The sequence below is a fragment of the Syngnathoides biaculeatus genome, chromosome 20 (assembly GCF_019802595.1).
Source record: "Syngnathoides biaculeatus isolate LvHL_M chromosome 20, ASM1980259v1, whole genome shotgun sequence".
Lineage (NCBI taxonomy): Eukaryota > Metazoa > Chordata > Actinopteri > Syngnathiformes > Syngnathidae > Syngnathoides > Syngnathoides biaculeatus.
This window is the reverse complement of record NC_084659.1, coordinates 12,556,661-12,579,932: the sequence shown is the minus strand read 5'-3', so window position 1 is coordinate 12,579,932 and position 23,272 is coordinate 12,556,661. Positions and strand designations below refer to the sequence as shown.

Genomic DNA, 23,272 nt, shown 5'->3' with positions numbered 1-23,272 from the left:
CTGCCACTGCATCCATGCGTCACTAATTTGCTTGTCTCAAAGGTCAAGCAAATTAGCTACCTGCTGCTGCCACCTACTGGTATGGAAGAGTAGGCTACTACATGATTACTCTGCCAGGCGCTAGACCGGACAGGCACACAAATTGATAATTTCCCACGGCACAGCTGACAATATCTTGCGGCTCACGAGTATGCCGCGGCACAGTGTTTGAAAAACACTGCCCTAAAGAATACTTCTCTTTCGCACAACTTAGTTATTGTTAAAGTGCGACTGCCATGAAACGGATGATTTTTGGTATATTATTAATGGAAAAACCCACAGCCAATATGGTTCAATGTGTTTTTTCACCACAAAACATGATTTTGACGTATGCAGCTTTTTGTAACTCCCGGCATGAAAATCCTCTCGAGGGATTTGTTTTCGAGAAGAAGCAGGAAGTGACGTAAAGGACAGTGGCGCCCCCAAGTGGACTCGTTTGTTTCTATTAGTTTTACCGCCGGGAACGTAGCTCGTTTTTCCTTCGTGTTAGCCAAATGCCGGCTCGTTGCATTGCTGGATATTGTTCGAACACTCGGGAGGATGGATTTACCCTTCATAAGTTCCCAAGAGACCCGTTTCGTTTTGAAAAATGGATTGCACGGGTGCAGAGGACGAGAGCTTCGTGGGTTCCAAATAACAGGTAGGTGTGTATACAGCTACAAAAAAAAAAATAATAGTTTTGGGGCGGACCACGTAATCGGTCTCTCTCATAACGTAACAAAAGATCCGCATATGAAATGTGTCGACGTGCGCGTCGCCCAGCCAACAATGTCTCGATAGTGTTCATCAAGTACTGCGGCGACTTTGAACATACCCCTAAAAGCAACATAGCTATGCTCCACCTCCTCTGTATATGACACCACGGGCACGGACAGGATGCGGTTTGGCCGTGATCTGATATCATCTGAATATGGCTCGAAACAATAGTGTAATATTGCCCTGAGGGCTCAAAACAATAGTGTAATATTATAATTATATTATTATATTATGCCCGGCCAAAATACACACACGCCTGTGTAGCGATTGTTTCATTTCAGGTAGGAATCATTCATCTCAATCTCAAATTACCAAGAACTATTTATAATGCCAAATTGACTCATTTGAGAACAATGCGTATTAAAAAAAAAAAGAAAATAAACCGTACGTCGCAGCAGAGACTTTAATGTGTGGCGGCAATCGCTTCCGTGTACGTTCCGTGGAGACCACGCCGTCCTCTTTCTTTTTTTTTTCCAATGATAGTTAATGAATGAGAGTTTGTGTAAAACCCTGGGTCATTTATTTAAATATTGGTATTTGTATTGAATAATAGCTGAAAAGATCGATGGATTCCGGGAAAGGTTAACGTGTAGCCGAATACGCTTCCACATTCAGGAGGCATCACCCGGTCACTATATCAGATTTATTCCAATGAAGTATTCGTATGCGTCCAGACTTTTATACGCTTTCAAACTTTTCTGTGTAAATCTCAATGACTTACTCAACAGATCCATGTTCATATCCAGTTGTCCAAGACAAGCGGAAGCAAATTACAAAACATCAACTTCGGCATTAAATATGGGTCCTCTATGCCAAGTGTCTCTCATTTTTCCACGTACCTTAATTTATTATCACGTATCGGACAAAATTCTGGGCGCCGTGCTTTAAGACATATTTTCGTTTCGTCTCGACGGACTTAGTATTAAATAATGCTTTGTTTTACCGGCAATATGGCCAGTCACATGATTTCAGTCACACAGGTCTATAGAGCTCGTGCACATATGACATAAAATCACGTGACTTTTGTTTACGTCTCCATATTGCCGGTCTAACAAAGCATTGTTCAATGCTAAGTCGGTTGGAGACGACACGGAAATATGTCTTGTAGCACGACGCCCAGAGTCTTGCCCGATAACGTCGGACATTTAGAAGGTGAAAATAAACGACGGTACGTGGAAAAATGAGATAAACTCTGCATCGAGGACCCGTATTTAATGCTGAAGTCAATGTTTTTGCTGATAACAAATTCAACTGTTAATTCGCTTCCGCTTGTCTTGGACAACTGGATACACACATGGATCTGGTGAGGAAGTTGTCGAGATTTCCACGGAAAAGTTTGAAAGCGTATAAAAGTCTGGACGCATACGAATACTTTGTTGCTGGATCTGTTCTCATCAGGTATAAATCCCACATAGTGACGGTTTTGGCGGCTTGTGAACGTGGAAGTGTGTTCGGCTGTCATGGTCCTGCCAGTCCAGCCCTGGCTGTGTTGGTTGGCGCGCTTGCACACCTGCGCCTCATGCTGATTGGCCCCGGTGTATATAGGACCATGGGGACGACTGGTCCGGCGCCAGATCGTTGCGGTTCATGCCCCGTTCCAGCACTCCCATATCTCTGATCGTTTTCCCGTGTGTACCGACCTCCGTCTGTTCTCTGACCGACCCCATAAACCTGACTCCCTTGATACTCTGCCTGCTTTGTTCATTCTCCCATGAACCGACTCCTGCCTGCCCGCTGACCTGCTCTCTACGCCCGACGTCCCGACTACCGCTGCTGCACCTGACTGCCTGCTCGATCCCCGACATTGGAATAATAAAAAAAATTTCCCGAATTACACCTGCGTCTCCCGTGTACTCCTGCATTTGGGTCCTACCTCCGCCTTGATGGGTCGTGACATCAGCGACACATTGACCTTTGCTGGAATCCATCGATCTTTTCAGCTCGTAGTCAACACAAATAACAATATTTAAATAAATGACCCCTGGTTTGAAACAAACTCTCATTCATTAACTATGATAAAAAAAAAAAAGAGGGCGGAGTCGTCTCAATGGAAAGTACACGGATATGATTGCGGCCACCGCTTAACCTCTGTAAACCTGTGCGACAGTTTTAATTTTTTTTTTTCAACATGGATTGTTCTCAAATGAGCCGAATTGGCATTATAAATACTTTTTGGGAATTTGAGATTGAGAAGAATAATTCCTACCTGAAATGAAGCGATGACTACACAGGCGTGTGCGTATTTTGGCCGGTTTAATAGCCGAAATCCATCGATATTTTCTGGTCTTTTCCGCTGGTATATCATAAAATGATCTTTTTGAATATCTGTCTCGTCTGTTGTGACAACGAACAGCACAACGGATCTCGGGTATTGCGAATATTCTCCTCCGGGTCAATGTCGAGCGCTCTGTTTGACCGGCAATATGGCGCCGTGAAAATGGTGACGTCTCATGCACGAGCTCTGTACGTACCTATGACTCTATTATGAGTACTATGCACTGGGCAGTAGGAAAAAAAAAAAACAGACCTCAGCAGTACTTTTCAGTACTGTCATCTGTACTTTTGCTTGGATGAGAAGACACGGCACAGACTTTCTACACTATTTGAGCGAAGGGCACACTGTAGGAATACTGCATCTTGTATACAAAGTAAAAGCATGTGCTGTGTCAGTGAAACTTTTATAACATGCACAATATGGATAGTCATTATTTGCACCCGTGGGTGTATAATAAGATGGATCCAGAGGCCACTATTTTTCCGTTGTACAGCTGCTGCTTAGCTGCTCGTCCAGTGCTGATTAACATTTGCCCGTGGGAGGCGGATTGGGTTATTTACGTGTAAAAAGCACTCCTACTATTAAAATAATAATCCTAATAATCACATTACAAAACAACTTCCAGAACGAATTGATTTCATAAGTCGCGGTACCACTGTATACGGACAAGAAAAAGATACATACATTAATCGCTGGTTCACAAAATAACATAGTAGTTTATTTTTTTTTAAACATTCATATTTGCATTCAACACATCTTAATCATTGCTATTCTCCCCAACACACTTGTGTGTCTTAATCCGATCCTTATGAGAGAATCTCTCACCGCAAACTAAACAGGAAAACGGTTTTTCACCAGTGTGGGTTCTTGTGTGTTTTTTTAAATCTGTCCTCTGCGTGAATCTTTTCCCGCAAACTGTGCAGGAAAAAGGTTTCTCACCAGTGTGTGTTCTCGTGTGTTTTTTTAAGTTTCCATTTTCAGAGAACCTTTGACCGCAAACTGAGCAGGAAAAAGGTTTTTCACCAGTGTGGGTTCTTGTGTGCATTTTTAAGTGTCCCTTTTGAGTGAATCTTTGACCGCACACTGAGCAGAAAAAGGGTTTCTCTCCAGTGTGGGTTCTTGAGTGAATTTTTAAGTGTCCCTTTTGAGTAAATTTTTGACTGCAAACTAAGCAGCAAAATGGTTTTTCTCCAGTGTGGGTTCTTGTGTGCTTTTTTAAATTTCTCTTCTGAGTGAATCTTTGACCGCAAACTGAGCAGGGAAATGGTTTCTCTCCAGTGTGTGTCCTTGTGTGTAGTTTTAACCGTTCCTTCACAGAGAATCTTTGGCCGCAAACTGAGCAGGAATATGGTTTCTCTCCTGTGTGCGTTCTTGTGTGCATTTTTAAGTGTCCCTTTTGAGTGAAACTTTGACCGCAAACTGAGCAAGTAAATGGTTTTTCTCCAGTGTGCGTTCTCACATGTAGTTTCAAAACGCAGTTATTAGCAAATGTTTTCCCACACTGAGAGCATTTCCATTGTTTGTTGTCAGCGTGACATGTCATATCACCTTCGGATTGTTTATCATCATCATCATCATCATAGTCAGAAGAGTGTGACGTCATGTCGTCAGTGTCTGATAGCGGCGCTAAGAGTCCGTCTGTTTTTGATCCTCTACAGTGGTCTCCACCACCTTCTTTTGTCATGTGTTGAATTGAGCTGCTGCTTGGAGGCTCCGGCCCTCCACTCTCCTCACTTTGAACGTTGTCGTCACTCTTCAAAGGGGGACCAATCATGGGAAATTTGATCTTCTCTTCTTCCTCTTTCATGTGAGGATGCGCTTCTTCCTCCTCTTTCGCAATCAAAATGGGCTCCTCTTCTTCTTTGATGGGGGGCACTTCTTCATCCTCCACTTCCTCTTTGATGTAAGGGCGCTCTGGCTTCTCCCACCCACTACAAAGATCTTCAGAGATGTCTGCAAGATACAAAAAGACAAATTGTCCTATGTCATAAATCAGGTGGTACGGTGGAGCAGCTGTAAAGCGTTGGCCTCAGAGTTCCGATGTCCTGGGTTCGATCCCGAACCCGGTTTGTGGCATTTGCATGTTCGAACCTGTGCTCGTGTGGGTTTTCTCCGGGAACTCCGGTCGCCTCCCACATCCCAAAAACATGTAACATTAATTGGACAATCAAAATTGCCCCTCGGTGTGATTGTGAGTGCGGCTGTTTGTCTCTTTGTGCCCTGTGATTGGCTGGCAGCTACTTCAGGGTGTAATTCCCAGCCTACAGAGCGCACCTTGTTATAATAAGCCTCATCCAGTACATTTGTAAAGGAAATACCATTTGGCACATACATACGCCGCAGCTGTGTAAAAGCCGCAAGTGCCCATATTGAAACAAAATATTTACAAAGAAAGACGGTACACAGAAGGTTTAGTGCTAGCGCTGTTGCACTAAGGCTAGTGCCACGCTAACAGGGGTGGTAAAAAAAAAAAAAAAAAAAAAAAAAAAAAAAACATACCAGTAAAAATCACTGCAACAAGGCAGCAAGATGCTAGCTCAGTGCTAACAGGGCCAGACCGGTCTCACTCTTAACTTTTCCGCTCGAGTGCCGCCTTGCGGCCGTTAGAAAAATGCACAAATTAGCCAAATCACTGCATAAACCCCACGTTTGAAAGCGTGTTAAAAAAATCGCGGCTCATAGGCCGGAAATTACGGTACCCCGCCTTCTGCCCGTTGACAGCTGAGAAAGGCTCCAGCACTCCCTGTGACCCTTGTGAGGATAAGCGGCTAAGAAAATGAATGGATATATCATAAATCTGAACATCGATGGATTTAGAATTGTTAACCCGACTTGCAAAAAAAACAAAAATACTGCACAGTGCCATCACGTTGCTTGATCGATTTACTGTAGTAGTCATGGTTGTTGTAGTAGTAGTTGTAGTGGTGATAGCAGTCGTAGTACCAGTGGTATGAGTTGCAGTCATGATACTGGCAACTAAATAACCGTAATTTCCGGCCTATACGCCGCGACTTTTTTCACACGCTTTCAAACGTGGGGTTTATGCAGTGATTTGGCTAATTTGTGCATTTTTCTAACGGCCGCAAGGGGGGACTCGAGCGGAAAAGGTAGGAGTGAGACCGGTGGAATATATGTGCCGAGGAAGTGACTTTTACCGGTCTGGCCCTGTTAGTGCTGCACTAGTGTGTTACTGCCGTGTCGCTGTGATTTTTACGAGTGTTTTTTTTTTTTTAACTGGCCGTGTTAGCGCGGCGCTAGTGTTAGCATGGCTGCAGTAGCATTAGCACAGCTGCGCTAAAATAAACTCTCTGTGTACCGTCTTCTTTGTAAATATCTCGTGTTTCAATGTTGGTTTCAATGTGGGCACTTGTGGCCTTTACACGGCTGCGGCCTCCGTATGTACCAAATGGTATTTCCTTTACAAATGTAATGGGTGAGGCTTATCCTCAGGTGCGCTCTGTAGGCCGGGAATTACGGTAGTCGTAGTTGTAATCGTAGGGACGGTGTTGATAGAAGTTTTTGTGGCAGTAGTAGTCGTGATATTTGTGACGGGAGTGTTATCGACGGCGCAATAGACTACGAGACGAAATGCCCGCCGTATTGCTTTACGGTGCCGCGACACTCGAAATGAGTCGAAACCAAAATAAACTTGATCTAGAAAAGCTTTATGGTCCAAAAAGTTTGGGCAGCGTTTCAATTTGAGGAATTCCGATTTCTCATTTCAACTTCGATTCCAAAAGCGTCGAGCATCCGGTTCTCTCCTGGGGGTGGGCCAAAAAACATTTGCGTGGTTTAAATAAAGACTTAAAAAAAAAAATTATGAACATCCATTTTCCTAGCAGCCCACACAGCATAGACTAAAATGAACAATTGACTCAAGGTTCTTTACAACAAGCATCAATATCGAACATCCATTCACCCATCCATTTTCTTAGCCGCTTATCCTCACGAGGGTCGAGGGAATGCTGGAGCCTATCCCAGGTATCATTAAGCAGGAAGCGGTGTTTCTGCTAAAAATTAAATACAACATTGTTAAAACAGTTATTCGGGAGCTTTTTATGTCAAATAATTCAGATGTGCAAGTTCTAACTTGCCCCCCTGTTTTAAGCATGTGCCCTTTTATTTTGAAGGGTACACAACGGAACACAGCATATTACACTGCATTTTTTTAAACAGATGGAACAAAAATCTATAAAATTATATCCCAAATGCCGTTTGTTTTAAAATTAAGACACATTTTGTTGACTGTGTCTGCCGCAAAAAAAGAAAATGTCTGACGCATAAAAGTCCACGAATACAATCGATCTGTGTAACCAAGTCAATCAAGAAATACCAACATATATGGATTTTTAAAATTTTAATGAATCAAGACTTTAGAAATCAAATAAATGTGCCGAACATGTATGCAGTTCTACCTTTGAATGTATGCAGTACTGCGTTTCAAAACAGTGTGTCATTTTCAGGTTGAAAAGATGGCCCCTCCACTTAAAAGCTCTAACATGCATTTAGTGTAATGTGTTTTTTTTTATGAGATTTCACATACTTTTGGTAATCATATTTGTTAACAATTTTAGCAATAGTACTTTTTTTTTAAGTTGAACTTCATCTTAAAAGTCCACTGTCATGAAATGGCGAATTTTTAGTATGTTATTAATGAAAAAACGGCAGCCGACATGGACCCATGCGTTTTTCACCACAAAACATGATTTTGACGTATATGGCTTTTTGTAACCCCCGCCATGAAAGTCCTTTCGAGGGATTTGTTTTCGAGAAGAACCAGGAAGTGACGTAGAGGGCAGTAGCGCACTCAAGCGGTCTCGTCTGTTTCCGCTAGTTTTACCTGCTGGAAGGTAGCTCGTTGTTCCTTCGTGTTAGCCAAAATGGCGGCTCGTATTGCTGGATATTTTTCGAACACTCGGGAGGATGGATTTACTCTTCATACGTTTAAAAAAAGACCTGGTTCGTTATGAAAAATGGATTGCACAGGTGCAAAGGACGAGATGTGCCCTGCGATTGGCTGGCAACCAGTACAGGGTGTACCCCTGCCTCCTGCCCGTTGATAGCTGGGATAAGCTCCAGCACTCCCCGCGACCCTTGTGAGGATAAGTGGGTAAGAAAATGAATGGGTGGATGGATGATAATATTTATAGTCGCAGCGGAGAGTGTATGTGGGGGGTGAGGTGGGGGGGCACAAATTGTTATTTTCTTGCTGGGGGGGATAACAGAAAATAATTGAGAAGTACTGATTTACACAGGTCAAGATTACTGCATGCACTGGACAAAATTAATACTACTGCCAATAAAAGCAAACTTATTATGTGGGGCCACTTACTTACTGTGACAACAAACTCATCTATCCATTTTCTGATCCGCTTATCCTCACACGGAGTGCTGGAACCTACGCCAGCCACCCTGAACTGGTTGCCAGCCAATCGCAGGGCACATGGAAACAGACAACAATCGCACTCACAATCACACCGAGGGGCAGTTTAGAGTTTCCAATTAAAGGGCCACTGTCATGAAATGCATGATTTTTAGTATGTTATTAATGAAAAAACGCCAGCCGACATGGACCCATCTGTTTTTTCATCACAAAACATGATTTTGACGTATACCGCTTTTTGTAACTCCCGCCATGAAAATCCTCTTGCGGGATTTGTTTTGGAGAAGAAGCAGGAAGTGACGTAGAGGGCAGTAGCGCACTCAAGCGGTCTCGTCTGTTTCCGCTAGTTTTACCTGCTGGAAAGTAGCTCGTTGTTCCTTCATCTTAGCCAAAATGGCGGCTCGTTGTATTGCTGGATATTCTTCGAACACTCGGGAGGATAGATTTACCCTTTCTAAGTTTGCAAGAGACCCAGTTCGTCGTGAAAAATGGATTGCATGGGTGCAAAGGACGAGAGCTTTGTGGGTTCCAAATGACAGGTAGGTGTGTATACAGCTACTAAAAAAAATAATAGGTGGCGAGCAAGCCGTCACCGGTTTCCGCCTTGGCTCCAACACAGAGGTGGTTTGGCCGTGTGTGTAAGGAGAAAGGAGCCCCCCCCAACCTGGCACGGGTCCTCCTGAGTACGCTTCATAGTGTTGGGTAGTCTGTTAGTTAGAAGTAATCCGCATATCATCTAAATAGGGCTGAAAACGATAGGGTAATATTGCCAACGTCACTTCACTCGATTTGTGAGATGTTTTCTTTGAAAAGAGCTTCTGTGTTCCATACCAAGTCGCTATTACGTGTTTTCAATGGCAAATGTCCCAGTGTAACATCTGCTGATGACGTTGCAGGCAATATGCCGACCACTTGGAAGTCGAATGATACTTCCGCAACTTTGCGCGTGGATGACGCGCTCTCCGCTCATATTTATTTTTTCATATCGACATTGAAGTGAATTATGTTTTATGGAATTTTCATTACAATATCTATTTTAGAATGTTTATAGGGATGACAGTAGAGCTTTAAAGAGCTGCTTCTAATTCAAACTACTATGTCGCCTTCCGAGACACCTGGTACCTTACCGACACTACGTAGCTCCGCCCCCTCCACAGCCCCACATAGGATTTTAATAACTTTATGGCAAATGTATCATCAAACCTGGCCTGTGAATAAATAGGAATATGATTCAAATGAATATGCATGGAACCTGGTGTGTCGACTCCAGTTTGAGGCCGCGGTTTGAAAACAGCGTCTGGTAGTTGAATTTGTGGCCCCGCCTCCTCTTCTTTTGGTCCACAAAGTTCCGCCTTGTACTCTGCCGTGCTTCTTTCGCACATTTTCCCAGGGCGATCACGGCACTTTCCTTCCACTCTACGTTGGATGGACGAGGAAAGCAAATGGGGGAAAAAAAAAACGATTATTATCCGTTTCAGATCATTTTTCACAATTACCAACTTCAACGGCTCATCCCAGGTGCATCATCTCTGAAAATATTCAGTACGGCTTTTTTTTTTGTTTTGCAAGGCCATTTCTGAATTTGAAGTCAGTTCATTTTGCTCAATAGATTCAACTAACATTAAACTCAGATAAATAAAGCCACGTTTCTTATTTAATACAAAATGTACAATGCATAAAAAAAAAACAGTGCAACAAATACAACATTGGTTGATCTGATGAGGGGAAAAATGGCGAGTAGCGAGTGAGGATGTTCGTTGCAGAGGTGGGTAGGGTAGCCAAATATCGTACTCAAGGAAGAGTAGTTACTTGACAATAACGTGACTGAAGTAAAAACTACTTTTGCCTTAAAAATTACTTGAGCTTGATAAAAAGTACACTGAAATAATTACTCCACCACTGAGTAACAAGCGCGTACACACACATAAAATAGAATTTACTGCACATTGTTTTCTAAAGTTATAAATGGGCTAAACATCCACGTTTGGGCAGACTGTGCCAGAGATATATTACAAAATATGTAAGTTTTTGTTCGTCTAAATGTAAAAAAAATAGCAATGCGGGGCCTTGTCGTTATGGTCAAGGAGAACCTTTCCAAAATGGCGCCTTCGTACGCACAATAATCAGCTGGGCTAACTCGACTGCTGTTAGTACCTATGTGGGATCATGTGACTTTATTTTGTAGTTTCATTGGTGGACTACACCAAACCGTCACTAGCACTTCAATGATTGGTGGAAATGGCGACCAATGCGGAAGTCGTAGTCGCACGAAAAAAATACTTGACAAATAAGCAATAATTGAACAATAAAAGTAGCTAGCGATATTTAGATTCATGTAATGGAGTAGACGGCTAACTCATGACTTCAAGAGGGAAAATATGTGTTGGAAAATGATCTACAAAAGGATTTAAAATCCACGTTATCATAATGATTCAGAAAATAAACGTGACATATGACTTGAGTATCTCGGGAAAAACAAAACTGATATAATATAGATATTTGTGTTTTTTTTTTAAAACGAAATTCAAGCGTTAGTATTAGATATTGTAGAATTACCTCACGCTCGAGCTCTGCTGAGAAAAGTGCTGGTCGGATACGCGTCTCTCTGTTAGCAAGCTAAGCTAGACTAAGCTAGTCCAAGAAGCTTCCAACGTACACCGCTGAGACGAGGTTTTTTTTTTTTAATGTTTTTTAAGGGTTAATGGACGCAATGTATCAAGGTTTCAATCCCGCTCGGAACAAATTCGGAAAATTAGTTTGAAGAGGGAATTCAGTTCCTCGGGCAAAAGTACACGAGAGTGGATCTGGAGCGCAAGTGCCCAAAGACGAGGAAAGCGCATGCGTGTACGCAGGAGGTTTGATTTGATCGTTTGCCGCGATCATTACAAACTCTTTAAAAATAACTTCATTTGTGTATAAATTAATGTTCCATAAAAGTTTGTTAACACATCCTTGTGACCTTTTGATTCTGTTCGCAATTAATCTTTTCATTTGAAGTGCCCAAAGACGAGGAAAGCGCATGCGCGTACGCAGGAGGTTTGATTTGATCGTTTGCCGCGATCATTACAAACTCTTTAAAAATAACTTCATTTGTGTATAAATTAATGTTCCATAAAAGTTTGTTAACACATCCTTGTGACCTTTTGATTCTGTTCGCAATTAATCTTTTCATTTGAAAACAAAAACTATTTTTCCTCGCGTGAACGGGAGTACCAGTTCCCTTGTCTTAATTTTTCGGGGTTATGGTTTTACAGAACTGTATGCACGCAATGTACCGGCGTTTTTGGTCTCTCTCTCTCTCTCTCTCTCTCTCTCTCTCTCGCTCTCTTTCTTTCTCTCTCTCTCTCTCCTCTCTCTCTCTCTCTCTCTCCTTGTTCTCGCTGTTGCGCCAGCAAGTGCAACGGTGACACCTGGTGGACAAAAGAAGTCACAGCAATCACGGCACGTAAGGTTCTGAAACACGACCCCCTTGTTATAAAATTATAAATGTTTGTCGATATACGACAGTATTTACACAAGTCTGTGTTAACATAACCGTTTGTGTTATGTTAAATAGACGACGTTGGCCTTTAAGTATGTTTTTTTTTGCCCATATTTAGTCATGACTACATAATTTCGTCATGTCCTCAGTGGAGCTTTGTTCTGTAGCCAGATGTGTCCTTGATCGCATCTCCGCACGTTGGCTAACCTTGATGAACTGCATACTGGACACTTTTAATAATCCATTGGCAGCTAGAACCGGTTGAGACAGAAACCCTTTGTCTAAGTGGAAAGCCCTGATCTCACGTCACAGGTTTGATACCACCCATAGTCCGCCCTTCTGACAAGATAAAGGATGTGTACTTTCTCTGTATCTTCGCACTTGTGATCTGCTCTTTACAGCCATTGTCCGGAACTCATAAATGCCCGGAATATTCTGTAAGTAAATTCTTCGAAGAAACTGTTCATCATCTTCAGCACTTTATTTGGATAACCAACATTCTCACTACCCGAAATTAAACGAACATGCGGAGGAAAAAAAGCGTACTCCAACACTTTGAAAAATGGTTTTGATAAGGTTAACGCAACACTAACCCCTCGTGAAAATTGGTTTATAAATGAGCAAGTTAGGACTTCATTTCAGTGTCGTGTATTGAATTCTATGGGAACGACGACCGTTCCAACATGTCCGCCAGATGGCATGTTGGTCATCTGTAGCGCGCTGGTTTGCCTAGTCTTGATTTCCATCTGGCGACACTCGTTTTAACCACACAGGCTTCCATGTTCCGCACAAGAAAACGTCCCGAATTTGCGCCGAACGGGCCAAATACTCTCCACAGTAAGATAATCACTACTTTACCAGACTAAGACTTAAATAATTCAGTCTCCAAGTCCGGTTGAAGTTGTCTAGTTGCACGATGAAGCGTTTCGGCCCAGTTTAGCTTAGCATGCTAACAAAGAAACCCCATTTTGCTTGCGCTGAACACTTCGCGAGGCAGAAAGCGCGTAAAATGTTCTTTTTTTTACGCCACCTACTAGGAAGGCTCGTGGTATACTCCATGTTTGTCTGAGATACTGAAATTATCTTGTAACACTTATTTCTGCGGGAGAAAGTTGACCGGATATTCGCCTGACATTAAGTTCTCATTCGCTTGTACACTACCTCATAACTCAATTTTTGACTATTTCACGTTTAGTGGGAGTTTTAATTTTTATTTCGCTACAAATTTATATGCAATGACGGGTCTTAATTTTTTTTTTTTTAACATGTAGCTCACAGTCTGTGTTAGGGACCGTCGCTAAATAATACATACCAGGGTGACAAATGTGAAAGATATCATCATATATCAAACAAAATGTTTGTGTGATTTTTAAAAAATTCTATTTACTGGAATAGTTGGCGGTGGGAGTCCGCACTTAGTACATGTCAAACTTTGCGGATGGATATCTTACATTTTTGTTAAATTGCATGTGATTAAAGGTCCACTGTCATGAAATGCATGATTTTTAATATGTTATTAATGAAAAAATGGCAGCCGGTGTAGACCCATCCGTTTTTTCACCACAAAATCTGATTTTGACGTATATGGCTTTTGGTAACTCCTGCTATAAAAAGCCTCTCGAGGCATTTGTTTTTGAGAAGAACCAGGAAGTGACGTATAGGGCAGTAGCGCGCTCAAGCGGTCTCGTCTGTTTATACTAGTTTTACCTGCTGGAAGGTGGCTCGTTGTTCTTTCCTGTTAGCTAAAATGCCGGCTCGTTGTATTGCTGGTTATTGGTCGAACACTCGGGAGGACGGATTCGCTCCTCATATTTTTCCAAAAGATCCTTTTTCGTCGGGAAAAATGGATTGTGCGGGTGAAAAGGAGGAGAGACCTTGTGTGCGGTGTTGTTTTCATCACCGCCGCGGAGGTGGATCGCACGGGGAGAGGGTTTGGCTGCGGCGTTCGTTGTCACTCACGTTCGGCGTTGTTTTTTTCATCGCTGCGGAGGTGGATCGCACGGGGAGAGGGTTTGGCCGGATGCTGTTTGGCCGTGATCCGCATATCATCTAACCCTTTTTTCGTATAAACATTGAAGCGAATAGTGTTATATGTATTTTCATTACAATATCTATTTTAGAATGTTTATAGGGATGACCCTCTACCTTTAAAAAAAAGTCCCCCCCCCCAAAAAAAAAACCCAATTCTCATTCTTATTTCTGTAGTAATTAGCAATGAGAGTCCACTTGTTACTATCGTTCAAACTTTGCGGAGATCTTGCATTGTAGATAAAGTGTAATTAATGGCCTATAAATTTATTATTATAATATTTGTTTTTTTTTCTACACGTCTGGATGCTTTAATAGTGTCTAAACACCTGAAAGAACCTGTGAGTTGATATCTTCATATAACCCGTGTTGTTATTAGTTGTCCCAGCATCAACAATTGAAGCAAATAGCGTATGTATTAAATTTATTAGTTAATGAACACCCTTTGAACTCGTGTACGGAGTTGCTGAGGTAACTGGCCTGGTGTCTGCCTCATCATCCTCATGCCAGCCTCCCAGGGGGACCTTGGATGAGGGAAAAAAAAGTTTTCACTGAACCCATAGTAATATCATTATTGTATAGCTATCAAGGTATCTGGCATGAATATCGAGATATCAAATACTGTCTATATTGCCTAGCCCTACCCGCAATGTCCAGCTCTTAATCTCGATATAATTGTTTCACATGTCCAATTTGCACTCGCTTTCCTCATCCCTCCAACGTAGAGCACAAAGTTTCGTGGTCGTCGTTGGAAAATGTCCGCGAAAAGGACACCAGAGTACGAGGAGGAACTTAGTGGACCGCAATGTCTGCTACTGGACGCCGATTTCAATCTGCAGCCTCCAACTGTGCCACCCGGAGCAGGTCAGTTACATGTCTTTCTCACTTTCTTGGGAAATGCATTGTAATTTTAATATTCGCGTTGATTTAAATTTAAGGGCACCAAGTGAAGTTAGATATAATTAGGGCTGCAATATTAAATCAATTGATAAGTTTAGGCATTGAATTTTATTGTGTGATCATTGTGTGTGTGATGATTATTTTAACAACCTGCCATGTCGCACAATGAATGGCCGAGTAACAGGACAGAAGGAAAAAAAATGAAATAATATCGAAGAGGTGTGCCGTCTAGTCTTTTAGAGCAGATTCAAATGTGGCTGAGCCAAGGCATGGCAATTGTTGAGTGGTACCTCTAGTTATTAAATTAATTTGTTCCGGAAGTCGTTTCGTAGTGTGAATTTTTCACAAGTAGAAGCGCTTTTTACATGTAAATAGCCTAATCCGTTCCAGGTCCCCCGACAAAAATAAACATTCAAAGTACATAATGTAAATAATAATTTAATATAATATAATGTAATGCAAAGAGAAGGGTGTGTGACAATCAAAAGGCATCGTGGGGGACGGAGGAGGAGGCAAACGTTTAACAGCTGAGAGAAAACACAACTTAATTACACTATAAAGTTTTTTTTGGCCCCATGGTGAAGAAAGATGAATAAACTTGCAAAAAACACAAACCAAAAACTAATTAAGATACAGGAAGTACATCATGGTTAAAAACTGACGTCCCTACTAGCCAATGAGATACCAAGAAGATGCTACGATGGATAGCCAATGGGAGAGTGGCTCTATTGAGCAATACAAACAAAGATACAGGAAGTGCATCATGGGTAAAGATTGACGTCCCTCCTAGCCAATGGGATACCAGGAAGATGCTACGGTGGACAGCCAATGGGAGAGCAACTCTTATCGCACCACACAAACCAAGATACAGGAAGTGCATCATGGGTAAAGAATGACATCCCTACTCGGCAATGGGATGCTAGGAACATGGTAGGGCGATAGCCAATGGGAGAGGAGCTCTATCCTGCCACACAAACACACAAACCAAGATACAGGAAGTGGATCATGGGTAAAAATTGACATCCCTACTAGCCAATGCGATACCAGGAAGATGCTACAATGGACAGCCAGTGGGAGAGCAGCTCTATCGCACCACACAAACCAAGATACCAGATGTTCACTTTCAGTGGAATTTGGGGATCCTGCGCCAATTTTTTCCTTTCGTATCCTGAATCTTCCTTTGTAACGAGAGACAACATTCTTCTGACATGTGTCACTATGCATGTGTACATCACTGCTCACTCCAGGAAGCTAGCAGTTTGGCTTCAGATGCGCTTGACAACTTAATTTTACCATGTACCGTAATTCCTGCCCCACAGAGCGCAACTGGTTACAGGTACATTTGTAAAGGAAATACCATTTGGTACATGCATACGCCGCAGGTGTATAAAAGCCAAAACCCACATTGAAACACGAGACATTTACAAAGAAAAATGGTACACAGAAAAAGGTTAACGCTAGTGCGGCGCTAGCTAGCGCTAACGCAAGCCCCGCGCTAATGCTAACAGGACCAGTTCAAATAAAACTTACCAGTAAATACTGTATCACTGAGACACGGTAGTAACACAGCAGCAACACGCTAGCACAGCGCTAACACTAGCGCAGCGCTAACGGGGCCGGTAAAAGTCACTTCCTCGGGATATATATTCCACCGGCTTATAGTATAGCATTCATGTAGAACATGACTTAAGTCCTTACACGGCACTGGTGTCAAACTCAAGGCCCCGGGGCCAGATCCGGCCCGCTGCGTGATTATATGTGGCCCGCGAAGGCAAATCATATGTTTCAACTTCCATGATTTTTGTTCAAATCTGTACCAAAATTTTAAATTGCCATATCACAAATGATAACAACGAGATATTCCAAGCATTTTTGTGTTATCAATCGACAACAATGGTTTGAAAAAAAAAACATTTGTCTTGATTTCTGATTCCAAAACTAGTTCATAAATTACATGTGTAATTGTCATGTGGCGATTAAATGTTTTTTATGGTTTCACAGTCATTTCGATCTTCTGTGGGAAACTGGAAGTAAAATGTGGCCTGTGACAAAAATGAGTTCAACACCCTTGTTCTATGGTTTATCCCTGGACCAAGAAATGAATTCTCTATAAATTTGATGTCATCATATTATACAGGTTTGCAATGAGTACTCAAGTTTTTCAAGGACTTTAAGGACAAATAATGCTTAAGGATTTATTTTTTTAATCTGCTTTGGGGATCCACTGATTTAACTCATTCACTACCAGTCCTCACAGGTTTGGAGGGGTCTGAAATTTTCATCATAGGTGCATGTCCACTGTGAGTGAGATGATCAAAAAAGAAAAATCCATAAATCACAATGTATGATTTTTTTAATGATTTATTTGTGTGATACAGCGGCAAATAAGTATTTGAACACCTGTATATCAGGTAGAATTCTGACCCTCAAAGACCGTCTTTAAAAGTCCACCTCCACTCCGTGTATTATCCTGAATCAGATGCACCTGTGTGAGGTCGTTAGCTGCATAAGGACACCCCATACAATCAGTAAGACTTAAACTTGTAACATGGTCAAGACCAAAAAGCAGTCCAAAGACACCAGAGGCAGAATTGTACAACTCCACACGGCTGGAAAGGGCTGCAGAGAAATTGCCAAGCAGCCTGGTGAAAAAAGGTCCACTGTTGGAGCGATCATTAGAAAATGAAAGAAGTGAAACATGGTGCTAAACATCAATCAGAGTTGAGCCCCGTGCAAGATATTACCTCGTGGGTTCTTAATGATCCTTAGAAAGTTGAGGAATCAACCCAGGACTACACCACAGGACTTGGTCAATGACTTGAAAAGAGCTGGGACCACCGGTTCCAAGGTGACTCTTGGTAAGACACTAAGACGTCATGGTTTGAAGTCACGCATGGCACGGAAGGTTCCTTCCCCTGCTTAAACGAGCACATGTCAGGACCCGTCTTAAGTTTGCCAATGACCATTTGGATGATACAGAGGAGTCATGGGAGAAGGTTTTGTGGTCAGATGAGACCAAAATAGAACTTTTTGGTCATAATTCCACAAACAGTGTTTGGAGGAAGACGAATGATGACTTCCAGTAGTAGTTAGCGTTTTATCGCGTATTTGGGTTATTTAACAAAAAATATGGTTAAGAGGTGTAGTCACGGACTTTGTAATAGTGACGACAGGTATCCTGAAAGGCTAGTTGGTGGAGTTCGATTCGTACCCGTTCCAAAACCGAAGACCCAGTACGAAAAATGCCTTCGATGGATCAAACTTTGTGGAAGACCGCATCATCAACTAAATCCATCTAATATCAACCGGAACACATATGTTTGCACGAAGCTATGCCCTATATTTGATTTTCAATAGATGTCTCGTATAAATGAATTCGAAGTTCTTCGCTAGCATAACACTGCTGCGTGTGAACTATTGACACACTTATTGTTTGTTGAGCGATATTTAGGGATGATCGGACTGCACAAACGTATTGATTTCTTGCTGGCTCGCAGCCAGAAGCTTAACCAGACTGTGTTTGCACGAAGATATGCCCTAAATTTGATTTTTAATCCACGTCTCGTATAAATGAATGAGACGTTCATCGCTAGCATAACACTGCTACGTGTGAACGATTGACACACTTATTCTTTGTTGAGCGATATTTAGCGATGATCGGACTGCACAAACGTATTGATTTCTTGCCGGCTCGCGGCCGAAGCTTAACCAGACCGTGTTTGCATGAAGATATGTCCTATATTTTATTTTCAATACATGTCTCGTATAAATGAATGAGACGTTCTCCGCTAGCATAACATTGCTACGTGTGAATGATTTAATGAAATCAGAAGCATGGCGTCTCTCTCAGTTCAGAATGTATTGTATTTAGAATCTATAATATATCGTTGATTTGAAAGTTCAGAATGTATTGTATTGTATTTGCCATTTTTACTGTTTGTCTTACGTCAGCGCACGTGGCGTGACGTCACTTCAGGAGGCGTGGTTAAGTGCCCTGTACGGAGGGGTCAATTGCAAACAAAGGCTACTGTACCAAATATTAACACTGGTTTCGCAGGTGTTCAAATACTTATTTGAAGCTCTATCACGCAAATAAATTGTTTAAAAAAAAAAAATCACACATTGTGATTTCTGGATTATTCTTTTTAGATTATCTCTCTCACAGTGGAGATGAACATTTCAGACCCCTCCATGATTTCTAAGTGGGAGAACTTGCAATATAGCAAGGTGTTCAAATACTTATTTTCTTCACTGTAAGTGAATTATGAACCCCCCCCACTTTTTTGTTGTTGTTTTGTCTGTAAATATTATAAACCAATTCGATTGAACCCATGCCTGTTTTGTCGTTTGTCTTTCAGACGTTGGTGAAAATTTTCAACCGGAGCGGTGGTCAGCCTCTCCAAGCATTAAAGAGGGAGAGGATGACAAGGTTCAACACATCAAAGAGGAGGAGGAAAAGTTTCTACACATCAAAGAGGAAGAGCCAGAGGAAATTATCCAGATTCCTTTGACTGGTGTCCCTTTGAAGAGTGAAGGTCAAATTGAGGAGTGCATAGGGGCGGAGCCTCCAAGCAGCAGCTCAAGTCAACACAAGACAACCAAAGGTGATGGGGACCACTGTGGAGGATCACAAGCAGATGGATTCTTAGCTCCACTATCAGATAGTGACACGGCTCCTCACACTACCGATGATGATGATAATGACGATAAACAGTTGGAAGATGATATCGCAAGTCACACTGCCAACAAATGCTGGAAATGTTCCCACTGTGGGAAAACATTTCCTTTAAAGGGCAGTTTTAAGCAACACGTGAAAATACACACTGGAGAGAAATCTTTTGCCTGCTCTATTTGTGGCCAAAGTTTTTCTCAGAGCGGAACGTTAAAAAATCACACAAGAATACACAGTAATGAGAAACCTTTTGCCTGCTCAGTTTGTGGGCGAAGCTTCTCCCGAAAGGGATATTTGACAGAACACTCAAGAACTCACACAGGGGAAAAGCCCTTTCGCTGATCAGTTTGTGGTAAAAAATTTCCTGAAAAGCAAAACTTAAAAATACACAGAAGAACCCACACTGGTGAGAAACCTTTTGCCTGCTTAATTTGTGGTCAAAAATTCTGTCAAAAGGGAAATTTGATGAGACACTCAAGAATACACACTGGAGAGAAACCTTTTGCCTGCTCAATTTGTGGTCAAAGTTTCTCTCAGAACGGAGCGTTAAAAAATCACATAAGAATACACAGTGATGAGAAACCTTTTGCCTGCTCAATTTGTGGGCAAAGTTTCTCTCGAAAGGGATACTTGACAAAACACTCAAGAAGACACACAGGGGAAAAGCCTTTTCCCTGCTCAGTTTGTGGCCAAAGATTCTCCGAAAAGCAAAACTTAAAAGTACACAGAAGAACCCACACTGGTGAGAAACCTTTTGCGTGCTTAATTTGTGGTCAAAGATTCTCTGATCAGGGAAACTTGAGAAAACACACAAGAATCCATACTGGTGAGAAACGCTTTCCCTGCTTAGTTTGTGGTCAAAGATTCGCTGAGAAAAGAAACTTGAGAATACATACAAGAACCCACACTGGAGAAAAACCTTTTTCCTGCACAGTGTGTGGGCAAAGATTCTCTCAGAATGGAACCTTGACCAATCACACAAGAACACACACTGGTGAGAAACCTTTTGCCTGCTCAGTTTGTGGTCAAAGATTCTCTGGAAAGGGAAATATGACAGCACACTTAAGAACACACACGGGAGAGAAACCTTTTTCCTGCTCATGTTGTGGAGAACGGTTCTCTCACAAGTACCTGGCGCAGAATCACAAGTGTGTTGGTGAGAATAGCAGTGATCAATGATTGTTTTCGGAGGCTGTAATTATTTTTCATGTTCACAGTCTTTATTTGCCCAAAAGCAGAGATGGAGTCTATGAGCCAAAACCTTTAAAATCCCTCATCGTAGATCAGAAAGCTAATAGTGTGTGGCAGAAGGTAAAAATTAATTCTTCTGCTGGTTTTAATGATTTTCATTGCATTTCATTATGATCACTGGTGGCTAGAGTAACCAAAATAATACTCAACTCAGAAAATCCTTTGCTAGTTTTTATGTACATAAAGCTATTTATGTTAAAAAAGACAGAGAAAGAAGTGGAAAAAGAAGCAGAGAAGAGGTGAGGGGAAGATGAGTTATGGAGCAGGAAAAGAAAATATTAAGGCATTAATGAATACTGCATAAATAATTTTACCAACTCTCACCCTTGCACAAAAAGTGGTTACAGTGCGTTGAAATTACTCTTAAAAAGTACAAGCTTAACGAAGCAAAAATGTAGTGCGTTACAAGCTGAAAAATTTAAGGGGGTCTCAATACTTTAAAGGTCATGTGTCATCCTTATAAACGTTGTAAAATAGATATTATAATGAAAAATACATATAACATGATTCACTTCAATGTCTATACGAAAAAATAAATATGAGCGGAGAGCGCGTAATCCATGCACAAAGTTGCGGAAGTGTCATTCGACGACATCCAAGTCGTCGCCATATTGGTTGCATCTCCTGTCCGTGACGTCACCCCGGACATTCGCCATTGAAAACACGCGATGCACCGTAACTATGGGAGACGAACACGCCCCTTCTGACACGGAAGCTCGTTTCGAAGAAGAGAACATCACACAACCAAGTGAAATTACCGGGGCAATATTACAATATTGTTTCGAGCCATATTCAGATGATATGCGATCATGGCCAAACCGCCTCCCCCTCCAATCGACTATCGTGGTGGAGATGAGCCATCGCGAGCCAGCCCGGCCAACAAGGATGGCGCCCGGGGTAGCTCAGCCAGTTCGGCCTTGCCGGCTGGGGTGGCTGATTTTCTGCGCCGAGGTGGCTTATCATGGCGCCAAGCCGTACCGCTTTATGGCGTTGTTCATTGCCGCCGCCGTCCGCGATGAACAACACCGCCGAGCCGGGGCGCTTTACGGCGATGTCGTCACACGCGCCTGAGTGCGCCATTGCCGGCAACACTGTTCATAGCCGTGGCTATCTGCAACCCCGACGCGGCAGCCTTCGCTGAAGCCGTGACCGGTGGACGCGGCTCATTTTCGGCGCCGAGGTGGCTCATCATGGAGCCGAGCCGGGCTGCTTTCCAGCGTTTTCGTCGCACGCAGCTGAGTACGCCGTTGTCAGGAGCGTTGTTCATAGCCGCTGCCGTCCGCGAGATGACGCAGCAGCCTTCGCTGGCGACCCGACGTGGCAGCCGTCCGATGCACACATTGACAGATTTAGCACCCCTCTCATACGTACGTGGATCTTTTGTTACGTTATGAGAGACCGATTACATGGTCCGCCCCAAACTATTATTTAATTTAGTAGCTGTATACACACCCTAGCTGTCGTTTGGGACCCACGAAGCTCTCGTCTTTTGCACATGTGCAATCCATTTTTCACCACGAACCGGGTCTCTTGGAAACTTATGAAGGGAAAATCCATCCTCCCGAGTGTTCGAGCAATATCCAGCAATGCAACAAGTCGGCATTTTGGCTAACACGAAGGAACAACGAGCTACCTTCCAGCAGATAAAACTAATAGAAACAAACGAGTCCACTGGAGGGCGCTCCTACCCCGTGCGTCACTTCCTGCTTCTTCTCGAAAACAAATCCCTGAGAGGATTTTCATGGCGGGAGTTACAAAAAGCTGTATACGTCAAAATCATATTTTGTGGTGGAAAAAAACACATGGGACCATATTGGCTGACCAAAAATCATCCGTTTGACGACACTTGACCTTTAAGTCTACTATCTTTTATTGATCTTGTTTTCTTCGTGTCTTTAAAAAGTGTTGAGAACGAGCACCAGGGCCAAAATACTCTAGTATTGCATGCATTTATTACCTTAGGTGTAAAAGTTGAAAAGTGCATGTGTGATTATTCAAATAAAATGAATTAAAAGCTCTTCAAACAGTGAGTCCCTTGATTGTCTGGCGTATCAAATCCATTTCCCACATTGAAAATAAATGATTGTCTTTTATGCATTTATGCCCCCCCATCCCTGAAAACAAAATGGTGGCAACAGAAAGCAAAGAATGGTCCGTCATGGTGGTACTGGACCCGACTGACTTTGGGTGGCCTCCACGGTCGCCATCTTTCCTCTACCTGGTCCACGCCACACTGGTCTTCGACCCACTCTCCCTCGGACTGTTTGGGATCTCAGTTGTCTCGAGGGTCATGATGGGGTGTCGGCGCCGCACCCCCTCGGTTGGCCACGCCTTCTGGGCCCTCTTCTGGTCACTAGACTATGACTAAAATGCATGTCATATGGTGTTTATTCCCTAATAAGTTTGCTAAACACACTACAGGCTGTAATAATTTGTACTGGGACCAGGAACAGGTTATACAGGACTTACATATCAGTAACAAGGTCT

The 23,272-nt window shown here is 42.4% G+C and overlaps 1 protein-coding gene and 1 pseudogene across 1 annotated transcript; one reads left to right on the top strand and one right to left on the bottom strand.

Annotated features, from left to right (window-relative positions):
* Window positions 1-3,407: 3,407 nt before the first annotated feature.
* LOC133493901 (gastrula zinc finger protein XlCGF57.1-like) lies at window positions 3,408-11,421 on the bottom strand. Its single transcript, XM_061807894.1, has 3 exons — window positions 11,010-11,421; window positions 9,706-9,869; window positions 3,408-5,023 (listed from the first exon to the last, which is right to left on the bottom strand). Exons 2-3 carry the CDS (start codon window positions 9,833-9,835, stop codon window positions 3,828-3,830), a joined length of 1,326 nt encoding a protein of 441 aa, XP_061663878.1. The 5' UTR covers window positions 9,836-9,869; window positions 11,010-11,421; the 3' UTR covers window positions 3,408-3,827.
* A 424-nt stretch (window positions 11,422-11,845) lies between these two features.
* LOC133493891 (gastrula zinc finger protein XlCGF57.1-like) lies at window positions 11,846-21,942 on the top strand (annotated as a pseudogene).
* Window positions 21,943-23,272: the final 1,330 nt, after the last annotated feature.